At 46.3% G+C, this 15,726-nt stretch overlaps 2 protein-coding genes across 3 annotated transcripts; one reads left to right on the top strand and one right to left on the bottom strand.

The window, feature by feature from the left end:
• Nucleotides 1-741: 741 nt before the first annotated feature.
• Nucleotides 742-1,056, top strand: LOC118650893 (ADP-ribosylation factor-like protein 2-binding protein). Its single transcript, XM_036299390.1, has one exon. It carries the CDS (start codon nucleotides 742-744, stop codon nucleotides 1,054-1,056), a length of 315 nt encoding a protein of 104 aa, XP_036155283.1.
• Nucleotides 1,057-6,401: 5,345 nt separating this feature from the next.
• Nucleotides 6,402-15,087, bottom strand: LOC118650881 (keratin, type II cytoskeletal 2 oral-like). Of its 2 annotated transcripts, none has more exons than XM_036299376.1 (10): nucleotides 14,470-15,087; nucleotides 13,186-13,406; nucleotides 11,828-11,888; nucleotides 11,113-11,208; nucleotides 10,380-10,544; nucleotides 10,145-10,270; nucleotides 9,303-9,523; nucleotides 7,821-7,855; nucleotides 7,185-7,377; nucleotides 6,402-7,052 (listed from the first exon to the last, which is right to left on the bottom strand). In XM_036299376.1, exons 1-10 carry the CDS (start codon nucleotides 15,085-15,087, stop codon nucleotides 6,845-6,847), a joined length of 1,944 nt encoding a protein of 647 aa, XP_036155269.1. In that variant the 3' UTR covers nucleotides 6,402-6,844. The 2 variants fall into 2 exon arrangements, with proteins under 2 accessions (XP_036155269.1, XP_036155268.1); XM_036299375.1 differs by having other exon boundaries at nucleotides 6,402-7,128; nucleotides 7,219-7,377.
• Between the last annotated feature and the right edge of the window lie 639 nt (nucleotides 15,088-15,726).

Raw genomic sequence — 15,726 nt, 5'->3', positions numbered from 1 at the left:
TTCTGTACTTCTGAGTGTCTCAGGTGCTGTTGAAGTCCTTGAGTTGGGTGAGCAGATTAATGAGAAAAACAAACTGTCCACCCAAAGAGAACATGAACTGAATGAACGAGGAGGTGATTCACAGAAAATGAACATTAAATAGCAAATCAAGACATTTATAATACTCAACCTCAGTAGCAATCAAAGAAATGAAAATCAAACCTAGAAAATAATCAAAAATTAAAAGGAATACCTAAGTGTCCACAAGACTGGAGAAACAGAAAGTCTTATATGTTACTTATAACGGTATCCATTGGTACAATCTTTCTGTATAGCAGTTTAACAATACTAATGTAAATAAAAAAAAATTTAAGTGGCTTAGCATTCTACATCTAGGAAATTATCTTAAAGAATGAATAGACAAATGTTCAGAGATGTGTGGGTTCATTGTAACAATGTTTACTATAGTTGAAAAAAGTAGAAATGACAAATGTATCAAAATGTGCTTCATCCATATAATGGAATATTGTACAGTCATTAAGAATGATGAGCTCAGCCATGGGGTCCAACGGCAGGGTGTGGCTCCTGGAAGTCAGTAATGGGAACCAGATGGGAGGTTCCAGGGTGCCCCAGGCTGGAAGCCGAGCCTCTGGCCCTGGGGAGATGGATACTGCAGAAGAGACTGAAGTCTTGGAAGAAGAGAGATTGGCACTGTCCACCTCTTCCCCTGAATCAGAATTTGACACTGTGGTTGGACCTATCATGGATGCCAAGTTCCAGGCCCTGCAGAGAAATTTCATGGACAAGGACTACCAGGAGTTTGAAGACACAGAAGAGAATAAACTCACCTACATGCCAATTGCTAATGACTACCTTTCTTTGGAAGAAAAATATATTAATCCTCTCATTAATCTGCTGGAGAGGATTCGTGGATTCAACATGGCAGCCTTCACAGCAACATTTAAGCACCATAAAGATGAAGTGGCTGATGACATATTTGACATGCTGCCCACATTTATGGACTTTCTGGCATTTAAAGAGATGTTTCTGGACTATGGAGCAGAAAAAGAAGGCTGAGAACTTAAGCAGTGGTTTAGTGGTGATTTCGTTGTGCAAGTCATCTTCTGAACTGGCTTCCCAGAACTGTCTGCCACACTAGCTCCCGCCCCCAGGCTATGGGAACCTTCTGGACATAATGAACTCAGTAGTTTAGGAGAGGCTCCTGCTCTTGGAAAGACTGCAGCTCTTCATTAATGCTAGGGACTGTGGGTCAACAGATAATGATCTGACCCTCCCAGGACTTCTGCTTTTCCTGAATCACCTCTTGTGTTCAGTAACCCCTAGTACTTCTGCCAAAGCAGACACCTCTGTCGGGTGCTTTTGCAAGTCAGACTGCCCTGGGGCAAGACTATGTGCAGCATTCCACCTGAAGGACCTTCCCCAGCACACAGGTTCCTGTGTCAGCAAAGTGGAATAATGCCATGACAAGCCCTGCCTGTTCCAAACACCACAGGCAGGCTCTGCCTGAATCGTCCATGTGCTCCCAGCGCGTGAGTAAGAGTTCAGTGCTTCAAACCCAGTGGGTCACCTGTGTGCAGTTTTTTACTATTTGGGAGTGCCTACCTAGGGTGTTAAACAGCTGCCCCTGTCTTCAAATTTCTGAAACTCATATATTCTGTTTACTATTTGGGAAAATTAGAACTAGTCTTGTCTATGGGAATAAACTAAAAAAACAAAAAGATGTCCTTTACCCAAAAGCTACATGTGAAAATCAACTCCTGGTCTTGAGTTTGCAGTTCTTTTATCTTCGGCTCCCAGCCCTGGTGTAGTCCCACTGTTTTGAGAGAAGCCTCTTTTTTTTAAGTATCATTTTTTGAAAAAAGAAATTTTATAGCTGCCTACTCAGGCAAATCTAGTAGACTTAGTCTTAAGATTTCTATGATTACCCATTTAAAGATCCAAGTATTAAATAATGGCACATTTTAGTTGTTACTGCTATGAAGTCAAAAATACTTTCTGCATTGGTGTGTCTACTTTGATGGACACCGATAAACATATACTATATGCTGGAAATAGACTAAAAATATCCTTTTTTATAGCATATGAAGTGTACTAGTATTTGTGCTGGTTTGTTTTAAATCCTTTCTGTATAAATTAGTTGGTTGGTTGTGGTTGGGGGTGAGTGTGAGTTTGGTATAAATGTAACTACAAGCTCTGCACTTCCATCTCTGTTCATCTTCCTGCCAAAACAGTGTTCCATTTGTCTAACTCAGCCTGAGTACAAGGGGGTAGAGACAAGCTATAATGGTCCTCTGTCCAGCTTTGGTATAATGGAATGTTTGGTAGAACATTTCGGACCAGAAAACATGTATATCACACCTCTAGAAAGAAGGGGAGGAAATAGTAGTTTAATTCCCAATGTGTGTCTTTGATTTTTTTAGTAATAATAGGAATCTGTACTGAAAAGAAAAATGACTTATTTCCATATATATATTTGTTGTTATAGAAAGATATTATTTGGTAAATTTCTTTCTAGCTAGAGCCAGTGATGGCGAACCTATGACACATGTCACCTCTGACACGCGAACTAATTCTTTTGGTTGATTTTTCTTTGTAAAATGGCATTTAAATATATAAAATAAATATCAAAAATATAAGCCTTTGTTTTACTATGGTTGCAAATATCAAAAAATTTCTATATGTGACATGGCACCAGAGTTAAGTTAGGGTTTTTCAAAATGCTGACACGCCGAGCTCAAAAAGTTCGCCCTCACTGAGCTAGACTAAACTCTATGAGGACAGACACTATATATCTTCTCCACTCTATTTCTGAGCCTGAAAATGGTCTAGAAAATAGTAGGCACTCAATCTAGTTGTTGAATGAATAAGTGGATAAATCCCACAATAGATCAAATGGAAAAACCAATTTACAAAGCAGTATGTAAGACCCTACTCTGTGAAATACAGTATATCTACTTGAGAGTGTGTGTGTGTGTGTGTGTGTGTGTGTGTGTGTTTGTGTGTGTCAAAAAAAATGCCACTGGGTGGTGAAATTATAAATGATCTTCAACTTTGCTAAATGTTATGCAGTTTTTCTGTAGTATGTGCTGTTTTTATAATCTAGGGGAAGAGATTTAGAGGGAGAGGGAGAAGTGAAGGACAAAGAATAAAAGATAAAGGATGGAGAATAAAGAAGCAGTCACCACTGGGAGATGGACTATTTAATTCTAAAGACATAGCTGGTAGGATATCAAGTATCAATTGGGAGAGGTTCCTGTCACCGCTCTGACTATGTCACAAAGGTGAATGTTAGGATGAAAGAAAGGCCTTTCTTTTCTTTGCTGCAGCCTTCCACAATTTATGAGAAGCAAACTCCAAGATTTGTAGCTCCTCTGATACAGTCTCTCTGTTCAAAATGTGGAAAGAGATAAGCTAGTTCCAAAGTACATTCTTGCATACCCTTCATTCCTGCTGGTTTACAACCCAGGGATAATTAGTAGAAAGTTCCCTTCCCCCTCCTCTTCAAACAAGCTTCTTTGGAACTCTTCATAACTTTTGCTCTAAGAATGTTTTACAGGCTTGAGAAAAATACTGATTAGACACCTCCCTAGGTCATCTGCCCAGATTGTCTCCTGAAGAACTAACAAAGACAACCCCCTGAGGTCTGGGGGGTTTGTAAATCATGGTAGATTATGCATCACCTCCCCCTCCCTTCCTTGTCCAAGGCTTTAAAAGCAGGGTGGTGGGGGGCAGCTTTTGCTCCTTACCCTTGTATTGATTAGCAATGCACTGGCCCTTTCCCTTGGGGGAAAGTAAACGCTCTCTCACTGTATCTATCTCTTCTCTTAGTTGTGAATTCTTTCACAGCCCAAGTCACCAGCCCCCAAACCCTAACAGTAAGTACTATTCTATATACTCTGGCTGCCTTCAAAGGCAAAGACTTCCCTAGCTGTCTTCAAATGGAAGATGGATTTCAGAGATTCTTCAAGTTTCAGGATTGCCAGCCTCCCATAGACTTAGAAATATTCCTCCCTAGCCCCTAGCCTGGCTTAGACATGATGCCCTCATCCTGGAAGTTTCCCTGATCCACTGACACATGATTTAGCCCCAGCCTGTGTCAAGAATATGGACCATGATGCTAATCCTGGAATTCTCCTGCAATCTGGTCTGTACATCTCCCTGTAACCTGGCCCTTCCTCCATGCTACATGGACTCTCTCTTCTTCCCAGTCCTGATCTAGGCTTCCTTTTCAACATAGAGCATCTGAGGTATTTTCCTAGGGAATGGTGGCTTTTCTTGTAACATCTATAAAAGCCAATTAGGGCAACAATTCAGAACAGCCTGCCCTACTCCCAAAGTACCCAGAGCTGTGCCAATGGGGAGAGGGCTACCTCCTATCTGTAGGTCTTGAAAAGATGGGCAAGCATTTATTGAACTCTAAAAACTAGGAATTTTAAAATGGCTTCTTCTCCAAGTCTTAAGACCAGGGCTGCTATTCTTTGAAGATCAGATTGGATGAGTTTAGGAAATTAGATAAAGTGCCAGAACAAGCAGAGAGGTCCTGGGACTCTCCTTGGACCATCAGACAAATACAGATGCCCTGTCATTAGTCCAGCTCTGATTTGACTTCTGTGGAGGAGGATGCATAATCTACCATGACTTACAAACCCTCAGCAGCTGTCCCATTACCCCAGGGTTTCAGCTGTCCCATTACCCCAGGGTTTCAGCTTTCTGAGAAGAGATGGGAAATGCCAGTGAAAGGTTAGGCATGCATGCATTTTCCCCATTCCTAATTTTACATCCATCTGGAATTATAGTAGGCAGTTAGACAGATATGAGTAGAGTGGGAACAATAGGCCAGGTGCAGATGGTCACCAGGGTGTAGAGCTCTGGGTGCCTAGCAATGGGCAAAACTATAAGCCCTTGAATGACCACTCCCTTAAACATTAACTCTGGGAAGTTGACATCTAGGCTTCAGATGTGTTTCAGCTCCAGGCCCAGAGAAGCAGCAAAATCAGATGGTGTAATGCCATGGCTGACATCAGGACTAGCTGCATTGACTAATGACCCCTGGTGCCAACCAATCAGTGGAGACCACAAAGGGGCACACTTGAAAGTTGATGAATGGTCTATTGAGATTTTCCCCTAAGGCCTCCAGATAAAAGCCCTCAAGATGGAGAATCCTGCACAGCTCTCTGTGGAGCATGCCCACACTTACCCACACACACACACCTTCTTTCCCCAGAGAGCCTTCTCTTTCTTCCAGAGCACACTGTGCCTTTTCTCTGGATTTCATCTTAAGGCAAGTATCTCTCTCTCTTTCCTAAGCTCCAAGAGCCCTTATTTTGCCTCTGTAACTCATTCCCTGAGCCCATTTCTTCTATGGCTCACTTCTTCTACCTCTGTGACTTACTAATAAACTTTCTCTTATGGTTCAAGTCTTAGCCCTGAATTCTTTCCTACCCAGAACTCAAGTACTGAGATTGCTTTTTACCCACTACTGAGCTCTAACACCTGGTGCAGTGTTTCTGCCACTAGCAAAATGAGCTTTACTAGGGTAGCACTCCTACAGTCTCTTCCCTGATGAATGAGTTTGGAAGGAAGAACTGGGCATGCATTGCTCTGCCCCTCCATCTCATGGGGTCTGGCTGTCCACAGCAAGTTTATGTTCTGCTCTCTTATTTATCATGAGGGGTCTAACCCCATAGGGAAGATCATGATGGCCTTATGCTGCCTTTGTCCAGGGGGAAATCTAGCCTAATCCTGAGGTCCATGGTAGGAAATGAATTTCACCAAAGTATAAGCCACATTCTCCCATACCTGCTTTGTTGATAATAAAGGCAGTATTGGCTCTCCATTAGCTCATTCCTTTGTCTTTTTAAATTGGCTTAGAACGTGACCAGGGAAAGAGGGTGTTATATATTTACCCCTTCAGATCCCAGGAGCTATGTTTGCAGAAAGAAAATTTGATCTGTGTCTGGCTGGCATAGGAGTGGAACAAAGGAGGCAAAGTCCTGGTAGAATCTATTCCCTTAATGCGCTGCAAAACCTTTTTCTTCCAAGGCCGGATCACAGGGGCCTTCACAGGGGCAGAGGATAGATGATAAGATCTCTTTGGGAGTGGGGAGGGAGTGTCCCCACTTACACAACATAAGTACTCTTGGGCAGACCTATCACAAGAAGCCCAACCAAATGGGTAAAGGAGAAGCCAAGACAATTCAGTGTCCTGTTTACCCACTACTGAACTTCTGGAAGACCACCATCCACACCTGATTTCCCTCCACTCTTGTCTATTCTGTTATGCCTTGAATGAAAGTCAAGCACCAAAATGTGAAATACAGTGCAGTTTATTGAGAAAAGAAAATGCGACATAATCATCACCAGAGGACCCACAGCTAAGGGAATTAAGGAGACAGAGGTAAGTCAAGATATGATGCCCAGAAGTGGGGAAGGCATCCTTTGAACCAATAGTCCAGAGGTCTTGACCTTCCATGCTCTAGCACTGGCCCTCCTCAGACAAGGCTGAAACATGCCAGGTTCAGACCATTAACCCCCAGGGAGAAAGGGAGGTGGGCCAGAGTGGGAACAGGCAGGCTGGGAAGGTCCACACTGGTTTTAGCTCAAATGTTGCTGTCCAAAGTCAAGGGCCATCACAAGGTCATATCTAGGGACATCAACATCCCAGACTAGCATCTGGCCTTCCCTGGCCTGGGAGATGTCTTCAGGATGGAGGATCCAGAAAGAAGTTCAGCCCCTTCTCCAGGGAATTTAAGGAAAAGCAAGGTTGAGGTTGGCATCTAAGAGTGGGAGTGCTGTTGCAGGCTGAGAGGGAAGCAGGTGGACATGGAGATTTGGCCCTGGAGGATCACTTGGAGCTGTGCTGGCTTGAGCTGGGGGTCTGAGAGAAGCGGATATTGGTGCTGCCTCCACTGCCAGACTTGTAGCCACTGCCTCCAGTGGTCTGGATGCCACCAGAGCTGGAGCCAATTCCACTCTGGCTCACAGAGCTGCTGCCTCCACCGCTGAGCCTGCTCCCAGCGCTGCCGCTCTGGTAGCCTCCAGTGCTGGTGCCACTGCCGCTCTGGTAGCCTCCGGTGCTGGTGCCACTGCCGCTCTGGTAGCCTCTGGTGCTGGTGCCGCTCTGGTAGCCTTCGGTGCTAGTGCCACTGCCACTCTGGTAGCTCCCAGTGCCACCGTTCTGGAACCCCCTGGTGCTGCCGCCGCTAACGCCACCATAACCACTGCTGTTGCCACCGCTTACTCCTCTGTGGCCACCACTGCTGCCTCTGCTGCTGCTGTTGCCTCTGTAGCCACCGCTGCTGCTGCCACTGACCCCTCCAAAGCCGCCACGGCTTCCGCCAGAGCTGCCGCTTGTGCTGGTGACATTGCTGACCACCGCTATAGGAGAAGAGGCACTCGATTCAGGCTAATGGGCTAGGCCTATATCCCAGTTCCACCCTACTTGGCTGTGTGACTTAGAGAAAGATACCCAACTTCTCTGAGACCTCAGTTAGTTTAAGAGAGAGAGAGAGAGAGAGAGAGAGAGAGAGAGAGAGAGAGAGAGAGAGAGAAAGGCTGGCCCTTTAGTGCTATTTTCCAAAAACAAGAGTCAGGAGTATCCACATAAATTTCTGGTTCTCCAACCTGGGGAACTCCCAAGACCTCAAGGGTGTGCCAGTTTACACTAAGTTAAGTGTGTGTAGCCATGGCCTGAGACCCGAGGTACCATTTGGTGGCCTGGCCTCCTTTCATGGGTCAGGTTCTCCTGCCTGAAGGTCAGGGAGGATGTTCCTAATTCCTCTTTTTACAATCCAGGAGAAGGTTTTTGAAGGAGTACTTACAAATGCTCACAGCACTCTGACACTCTCCAGACATCCTAAAAAAGGAGAGAAGGAGAGGTGGATTATTTCTGCAATGAGCCATTAGCCACACTGCTGAGGGTTCATAATTTTGGGAGCCATGTTCTCCCATTTGCCCAACTAGGGGTCAAGTTCACAGAGGAAGAAAGGCTATTCCAAGCCTGTTTCCATGACCAGATCTCCTCAGGAAATGGGGCTGCTTCAGGGGTTGAGATGTCCAGAAACTCTACCAGCCACCCTCCAGATCTCATCTTCTTTCCCTTAGTTCCCAAGATTATCTTTTCTAGGTAAATTCCACTTGATTAGCCCATTCTCACCTCTCCTCCCCTGCTGGACCTTCTTCCCACCTTGCCTTCCTTCTCCACCCAGCCCTGGCCTTTTTATTTCTGACTTTCTTCTTCCAGGAGACCTTCCCCAATGAGCCCTCCTGGGGTGGTGCTGGGGGTGGTGATGATGATGGTTGTTCAAGGTGGGTAAAATGTGAGAGGAGCTGACACAACACATGAATTTGAAAATGCCCTGTGCACACTGCTCATCTTCCTATGCCTCGTTCTTGTTTGTGGAGCAGGCATGTCCACATATCTGAGTAGACATGGAATATGTCCGCACACCTTGCCAATGTGGGGCCCCCTGGTGTCGACCACTCCCTCCTCATTGTACAACTCCCAGTACACAGAGCTCCATCTTCACTCGCACTCCTCTCCAAAGGGACTCATAAGAAATCCTTACGTTTTCTTCTCTCACTTGCATTTTGCTTTTCTTCATCAGATTGGGAGCTGCCCAGGGACAAAGGCTATGAACCTGGACTGCCTAAAGCATCTATCAGCATAAAGATCTCTCAATTCTTAACACACTTTTGGCCCTTGATATCTACTCACTAAGCCCTAACTTGCTGCTTGATATTGAGTTAGTTTTCCAGAGTATGTATGTATCAGCCACCTCCTTATATGGACTCAGGCCCAGGAGTTGGTGGTTGCAGAACTGTCTATACTGAGCTCTCTATATGTTAACCGTTAGCCACATAAAAATATTTAAATTTATTAAAATTAAATCAGATGTAAAAATCGGTTCCTCAGTTGCACTAGCCACATTTCAAGTGCTCAAATGGCGAATGGCTATTGTATTGGACAGCACAGATAGAAAGCATTTTGATCATCTCAGAAAGTTCCACCCGACAGCCACTATAACTTTTTTTTTATAGTCTCAAAGCACTTTTTCTTACACATCACACATAGTAAAGATCAACAAAGGATGTAATACAATATTGATGTCCATGGTAAGTTGAAGAGTTGGATGATGTTGATAAATAAAAAATAATGGTGCTTGAATGCTAAACGCTGTCATTCAGGAGATTCCTTACCCTTTGTCTGGGTTGTCCTCTCCTTGTCATCTTGCCTTCTTTCTTCACTATCAAACATCACTTTAAAATTATATCTGAAGAATGCTGACCCCGCCACCCCTCACCTGCACTCCTCGCCCTCCAGCAGCTTGCGGTAGGTGGCAATCTCCACATCCAGGGCCAGCTTGACATTCATCAGCTCCTGGTACTCACGCAGCAGCCGGGCCATGTCATCCTTGGCCTTCTGTAGGGCAGCCTGTAAGCCTTCAAGCTTGGCACTGGCGTCTTTGAGGGCCATTTCCCCACGCTGCTCAGCTTCAGCAATGGCTGCCTGAAGGTTGGCATGCTGAGGCAGAGGAAAGTAGATCAATTAGCGTAGCAACCAGGAAACAAACACCTGAACTTTCCTGAGAGGTCTCTTCCCCATCCAGCATCCCTTTGTTCCCTTCCTTAGAGATTCAATGGGGCATCCTCAGAAAAACAGAAGTCAGTTTTGCAAGTGGCTCATTCATCTCTGGCCCACTGAAATTGACTCATGTCTCATCAAGAAAAGGAACACTGATTTGCTGGCAAAGGTTGTAGTGGTCTGGTGGGTGGTTCTTTTGGTAAGACTGTTTAAAAACTCCCTTGCCTAATCATTTCATTTCAGTGATACAAATTAGTCATCAAGGTTATGTGACAAATAGTCACAGAGAGCAGATCCTACTGAGAGCTGAGTGTTTAAGGCCACCCCTACAGTTGCAAGATTTGGCAAACTAGAATGGGCAACCATCTCTTCTTAGGGACCATCAGGAAGCCCAGCCTTTACGAGAAACATCTGGAGAAACAGAATGTCCCAGAGATGGTGCTATTCCACATGTGACACCATGAAAGGACAGAGAAAGCATGTGGCAGAGGCACAGCTGTTGCTTCTCCTTCTCCCCAGAGCCCAGAAGATCTCCAGGCTCTCCAATAACCCCAGACCCACCTGTTTCTTGACATTTTCAATCTCGGCCCGCAGCCTCTGGATCATTCTGTTGAGCTCCATGATCTCACTCTTGGTGCTCTTCAGGTCATCCCCGTGTCTGCCGGCTGTGGTCTGCAGCTCTCCAAGCTAACAGAGGAGAAACCAACCAACATGTTTTTGCAAAGTGTGGAAGCATTCTTGATGAAGGTCAGCAGGACCTAAAACTAGAGTGTGGGAATAGGAGGAGGGCTCCCACCTTGGTCTGGTACAGGGCCTCAGCCTCAGCCTTGCTCCTCTGGGCAATCTCCTCATACTGGGCCTTGACCTCAGCGATGATGCTGTCCAGGTCCAGGCAGCGGTTGTTGTCCATGGACAGGACCACAGATGTGTCACTCACATGACTCTGCATCTGGGACAGCTCCTGTGGGGAACATGGATGGTCATCTTCACTATCCTCTGGCCCCAGGGGATGTTGGGAATGAAAAAGTTCAAGAATTTTGATCAGCAAAGATATCCAACAATGGGGCCAGGAGTGGGACAGTTAGAATAATAAGCTTGCATTTTAGGCCCGGTTATAGATGAAAGGATGTCAGACAACAAAGCTAAAGGAAAAGGAAATACACAAATATAATCAGGTCAGCCTGAAAGTATCAGCGAGCAGCATTCTGTGTGGGTTTCGATGGGGCTGCAATAGGGAAGAGTGTTCTGACGGAGCTAGCTGTGATACTCGTATAGGAGCCAGAGGGAAGATGTAGAGCAAAATGGGAAAGTAAGGCTGACAGAGAGGAACCTTGGCCCTGTGGGCAGGTCTATGCAGGCTGGGGAGCTAATTTAGCATTTCCTGGGTAGGGCGGAGCTGAGTTCTGAGCCCTGACACTGCTTTTGTGTGTGTTCTGCCACTTGACTGTCCCCTAAAGTTACACTTGAGAAGCATGTTTGGGAAGATGCAGGCAGGAAGGCTGTGGAGCTTGGCAAACCAAGGAAATCACCATCTCATAGAGGGTCCTCAAGAAGTTGAGCTCATCCGTCAGGCTGTCAACCTTGGCCTGCAGCTCCACCTTGTTCATGTAGGCCCCATCCACATCCTGGGGCAGAGGGAAGGGTGGTCAGAAAGCAAAAGAGGGCCTCTGCTCCCCTACCACCCATAGCTCTCTCCTAAGTCGTCATCTCTCCCCTTTGTCCCTCACCCACCCCTCCTCCTAACTGTGAATTTTCACCTTCCCTCTTTAAAAAAAGGAAGAAAGAAAGAAAAGGTGGTATTCTTCCTTATAATTGCTTTGACCAGTCAAACCCCAACGTTGTAACACACTATAAACCACATCAGCCAGGCATGGGATAAGGGTAGAAAAAGTACATTTTTCTAATATTTGACTTTGGTAACATAGCAGTAAAAAACACCCTCTTGAATTGAAATAAAGGTATTCTTCTCACTGTTCCATCTGTATGATAACTGATTTAAGCAAGCGACAAGTATTTATACACTGTTACTTTTAATAATATCCAAGTACATTTGTGGGCTGGAAACCTTGATTAATTCTATCCAAAAAAATGTTCATTATCAGTTGGAATTACTAATCAGCTCATTTCCAAAAATGTAAGCCCCATACATGGCATAGGGTCGCCATGCTCAGAGCTGGCTCTGCTCTCCCCATGGTGGCAGTGCCCAGAAACAGAGCCTCAACCTGCCCATCCCAACTCACTTACCTTCTTGAGTCCCACAAACTCATTCTCGGCCGCAGTGCGTTTATTGATCTCATCTTCATACCTGGGACGGAAAGAGACACACACTTGGACAGTGACATTTCAGAAGTTAAAAAATAAAAAAGATGAGGATCTCTAGCATTCGTGCGGAACCTCCTCACTCAGAGACAAGACCAGCTACAGGGGGCCCTGGGCTCACACTCAGTTTAATGCTCTGCTGACACCATCTTTAAATTCTTAATAATATTTTAACAAGGGCCCTGCATTTTCATTTTGTACTGAACCCCCACACTTATATAGCCAATTCTGTCTAGAGGCCTCTCCTTGCCCTCCTCCAAGTCGGGGTGACAGGCTGAGGTGTGGGCAGGCGGGGTGGAGGGAGATTTCAAGGAGCCAGCTACTTGCGGCTTCGACAGGCATCACAAAGCACAGTGCACATATGAGACCTAGAGAGATATTTGCTCAGAGCCGGTGTTTCTGTTTCTCTTTTCATTAATTACAGTTGCTTCTTGTAGGAATTAGGGATAACAATGAACTCATGTCTCCTGAATGCATCAAAGTTACCGGCTTTGTGCCTATTAAAAATCTCCTGCCGAGATTAAAGACTGGAATGATTCCAGGAGGAAAGAGGTTTCTGAGTGATGAGAATATGAGTTGTCACTGGACTCCCAGAGCCTAGCACTCAGCCTGCCACAGATGGGTTCCCACCAGGTCTGTGCGGTTGAATTGGACTGGGGCTTCCCCTGAGCAGGTGTGCCCACTCCCATGGGTCCTGACCCCCCAAGGATGCCTGTGAGAAGCCCTGTTTGCCTCTCACAGACCTCAGGGGGTGTCAACTACCGCTCTGAACTGCATGAGGAAGCTGAATGAAACTGCAGAGATGGGGGTTGGACTGCACACCCTGAAAGTGCCTTCCCCAGCAGGCCTGGACTGTCTGCCCAGAATCCCTGGGACCTGTGGGGCACTCAGACTTCTGGGACCTGCCTGTGCCCACTGATCCTGTATGTCTAGGACCAGAGCACAGGAATGTGCATTTTTTTACAAACTCCCACAGGGATTCCTGTGTACAGTTAAGTGTGCAGGGTTCTTCATCCTAAAGAGCTTCAAACTCAGGGAGGCTCTCCTGCCCATCTGGGCTGGCGTAGGAGGGAGCCTGCGCTGAGACTGAAAAACATGTCATAATTACCTCCTAGAAGTCTCAGTCCCCACCCTCTCACCCCCTTCCGCTCGGTCATGTTTCCCTCAATAAACCATCCAAGGTGTTGCCTGAAGGTGCAGTCGGGAACAATTAAAATCCCAAAGTGGGGTCAGTCCTCCCTGCTAATCCCCCAGAAAAGAAAAGTGTCCAGTTGAGGCCTCACTTCTTTTTGAAGTCTTCCACCAGGACCTGCATGTTCTTCAGCTCTCCTTCCAGGTTCCCTCTCTCCCCCAGAGCCAAGTCCAGCTGCCTGCGCAGGAAGCTGATGTAGGATTCGAAGAAAGGCTCCAGGTTGTTGGGGCCCGAACCGGAGCCTGTGGTCTGCTGCTGGAGCAGATTCCATTTGGTTTCCAGGACCTTGTTCTGCTGTTCCAGGAACCGCACCTGCATCCCAAAGGGTAGAAATAAGGAGCATGAACCCAGTTTTTTTTTTTTAACTGCAATAGCTTCTGGGTTTTTGTTGTTGTTTTGTTTATTGGGTTTTTTGTTTTGGTTTTGTTTTGGAGTTTTTTTGTGTTTTTTTTTTGGAATTTGGGAAAGATGAAGATTTAGAAAAGGGAGAGCTAGAATATTAAGTGCTTACTCTATACCTATTTTCACATATTTCCTCTCATTTAATCCTCACAACCACCTATAAAGGGGATGTTATTATCCCCATTTTGTAGATAAGGAACCTGAGCTTAATTAGGTTGCCCAAAGTGATGTGGCTACTAAGACACAAAGCTAAGAGTCAAACCAAGCACTTCTCTAGTCTATTGAGATCCTTCAGAACACAACTAAAGGAGAGCAGCATAAATAAAGTTATTTATTATTAAAAAACTTATTCACCTCTATACAGGCAGAGAAAACAGTCAATGAGGTCTAACTTTTCTCAGGTTGTTTTGGATTTTCTTTAGACTTACAGGTAATCTAGGTTTAACTTCCAATCCCAGGTTCATCCTCCGGACCAAGCACACCCTCCCCTGTACCAGCATGGACCCCTCAATTTAATAGCGGCTAAAGCACAGCACCATTAAGAAGGTAAGTCAGTTGCCAATACTGTCATTGAGAGAAAGTCCCAAGATTTCTACTAGTGCAAGCTTAATTACCAGCCAGTTTAGATTTTCACAATTGCTTTTTAAGAGTAATTGAAAATTAGCTATTATAGTGTCATAGTTAATGCCCTATTCTTAACAAGAACTAAAAGCATATTTGGACCCTCACCTCATTTTTCCTGGTCCTAGCCCTAGAAGTAAATCAGGAGTCAGAATCCTACTGCCTTTTGTCGCTGGGAAAAAAGGACCCAAAGAGCAAGAGAGGCAGGTTTACTGTCTTGTAGGGACCAAGGCAGAACCATGACAAGAAGCCACACCCCTGCCTCTAAGCCAGGCAGATCCCACTGCATCTTTCTATACCAACCCCCTGGGTGGCCCAAGCCCTCTATGATGCCCCTGGGCTTTTCCCTCACCTTGTCGATAAAGGAGGCAAACTTGTTGTTGAGGGTCTTGATCTGCTCCCGCTCCTGGGCCTTGACCTGCCCAATCTGAGGGTCGATCTCTACATTGAGGGGCTGCAGAAGACTCTGGTTGACAGTCACTTCCTGGATTCCCCCAGGAAAGCCACCAGGGCCAAAACCACCAGGACCACCAAAGCCACCAGGGCCACCAAAGCCACCAGCTCCACCAAAGCCACCAGCTCCTCCAAAGCCACCAGCCCCTCCAAAACCACCAGCCCCTCCAAAGCCACCAGCTCCTCCAAAGCCACCTCCCATTCCTCTGCCACCACCAAAGCCACCTCCATAGCCACCTCCAAAGCCACTGCCACAGCTGCTACGCCCTCCCCCAAAGCCACCAGTCCGGGAACCACCAGCCACACTGATGGAGATGCTCTTGTTGCCACCCAGGTTGTAGAGACTGCGGCTGCCAAAGCCACCTGCCCCGCTCCGGAACCCACAGGCTCCTCCACTGGCTCCCCCTGAACGGGCCACACAGCTCATCCTGCTGCTGCCTCCAGAGACCACAGCAGAGCGGCCAGAGAAGCCCTGGTTCCCGCCACTGAAGGATTTCTTGCAGACTTGTCTGTTCATGGTGAGAGCTTGGAGGTGAGCTAGCAATCACTTAGCAAGAGCAGAAAGGGATGAAGAGAGAGGATGAGGACAACAGAGGAGACTGGCCTTTATATACCAAGCAGTCTGGCTTGGAAGAAGGAGAGGCCAGCAATTAGCTGAGAGTCATCTTGGGTTTGGTTTGCCTTCTAGGCAATAAGTTATTTCTAAGTTCCCAACACACCTCAAAAATAATCCTCTGGACCAAAACGACTTTGCTTTCTTAGCTTAATCACCCAAACCTGCCTTGGTTGACAAAAGACAGGAGCTCTCCACCCTCCCTTCATGTGATTTCCTCAAGGGTCTTAGGGAACACAAACAGCACCTGATCCAACAGGATGAGTTGAGTTTTGACACCAGGGAATCAAGAGCCACTGAGCTCCATGACACAAGAGTGAGGAGGAGACAACCTCTTCCAGGTGGGCTGAGTGCCTTCCTGTAGTGCCAGAGTGCCACTGCCCAATGACATGTCATCTGTGATCTGTGCCCACCTCTTCAGAGAAATACCCAGAGGAGGGCTTGGGGTTGGGGGAGGGGGATGAAAAGTACGCGGACCCCACAGGGTGTACTCTAGGCCCACCTCAGCCAAGGACATCTGTTTAAGCCAGCCTGCCATTTGGC

The sequence above is a fragment of the Myotis myotis genome, unplaced genomic scaffold (genome assembly GCF_014108235.1).
Source record: "Myotis myotis isolate mMyoMyo1 unplaced genomic scaffold, mMyoMyo1.p scaffold_m19_p_3, whole genome shotgun sequence".
Classification (NCBI taxonomy): domain Eukaryota; kingdom Metazoa; phylum Chordata; class Mammalia; order Chiroptera; family Vespertilionidae; genus Myotis; species Myotis myotis.
Note: the sequence above shows the minus strand (reverse complement) of the source record. Positions and strands in the feature narration are given on the sequence as shown.

Excerpts from the sequence above, each read along its gene's own strand:
- LOC118650893 (XM_036299390.1), top strand. The coding sequence starts at position 742 with ATGGATGCCAAGTTCCAGGCCCTGCAGAGAAATTTCATGGACAAGGAC.
- LOC118650881 (XM_036299375.1), bottom strand. The coding sequence starts at position 15,087 with ATGAACAGACAAGTCTGCAAGAAATCCTTCAGTGGCGGGAACCAGGGC. Across the intron at positions 11,209-11,827 it reads AGTTTGTGGGACTCAAGAAG|GATGTGGATGGGGCCTACAT; the intron begins GTAAGTGAGTTG and ends CCTCTGCCCCAG. Across the intron at positions 9,524-10,144 it reads TTGAAAATGTCAAGAAACAG|CATGCCAACCTTCAGGCAGC; the intron begins GTGGGTCTGGGG and ends CCTCTGCCTCAG.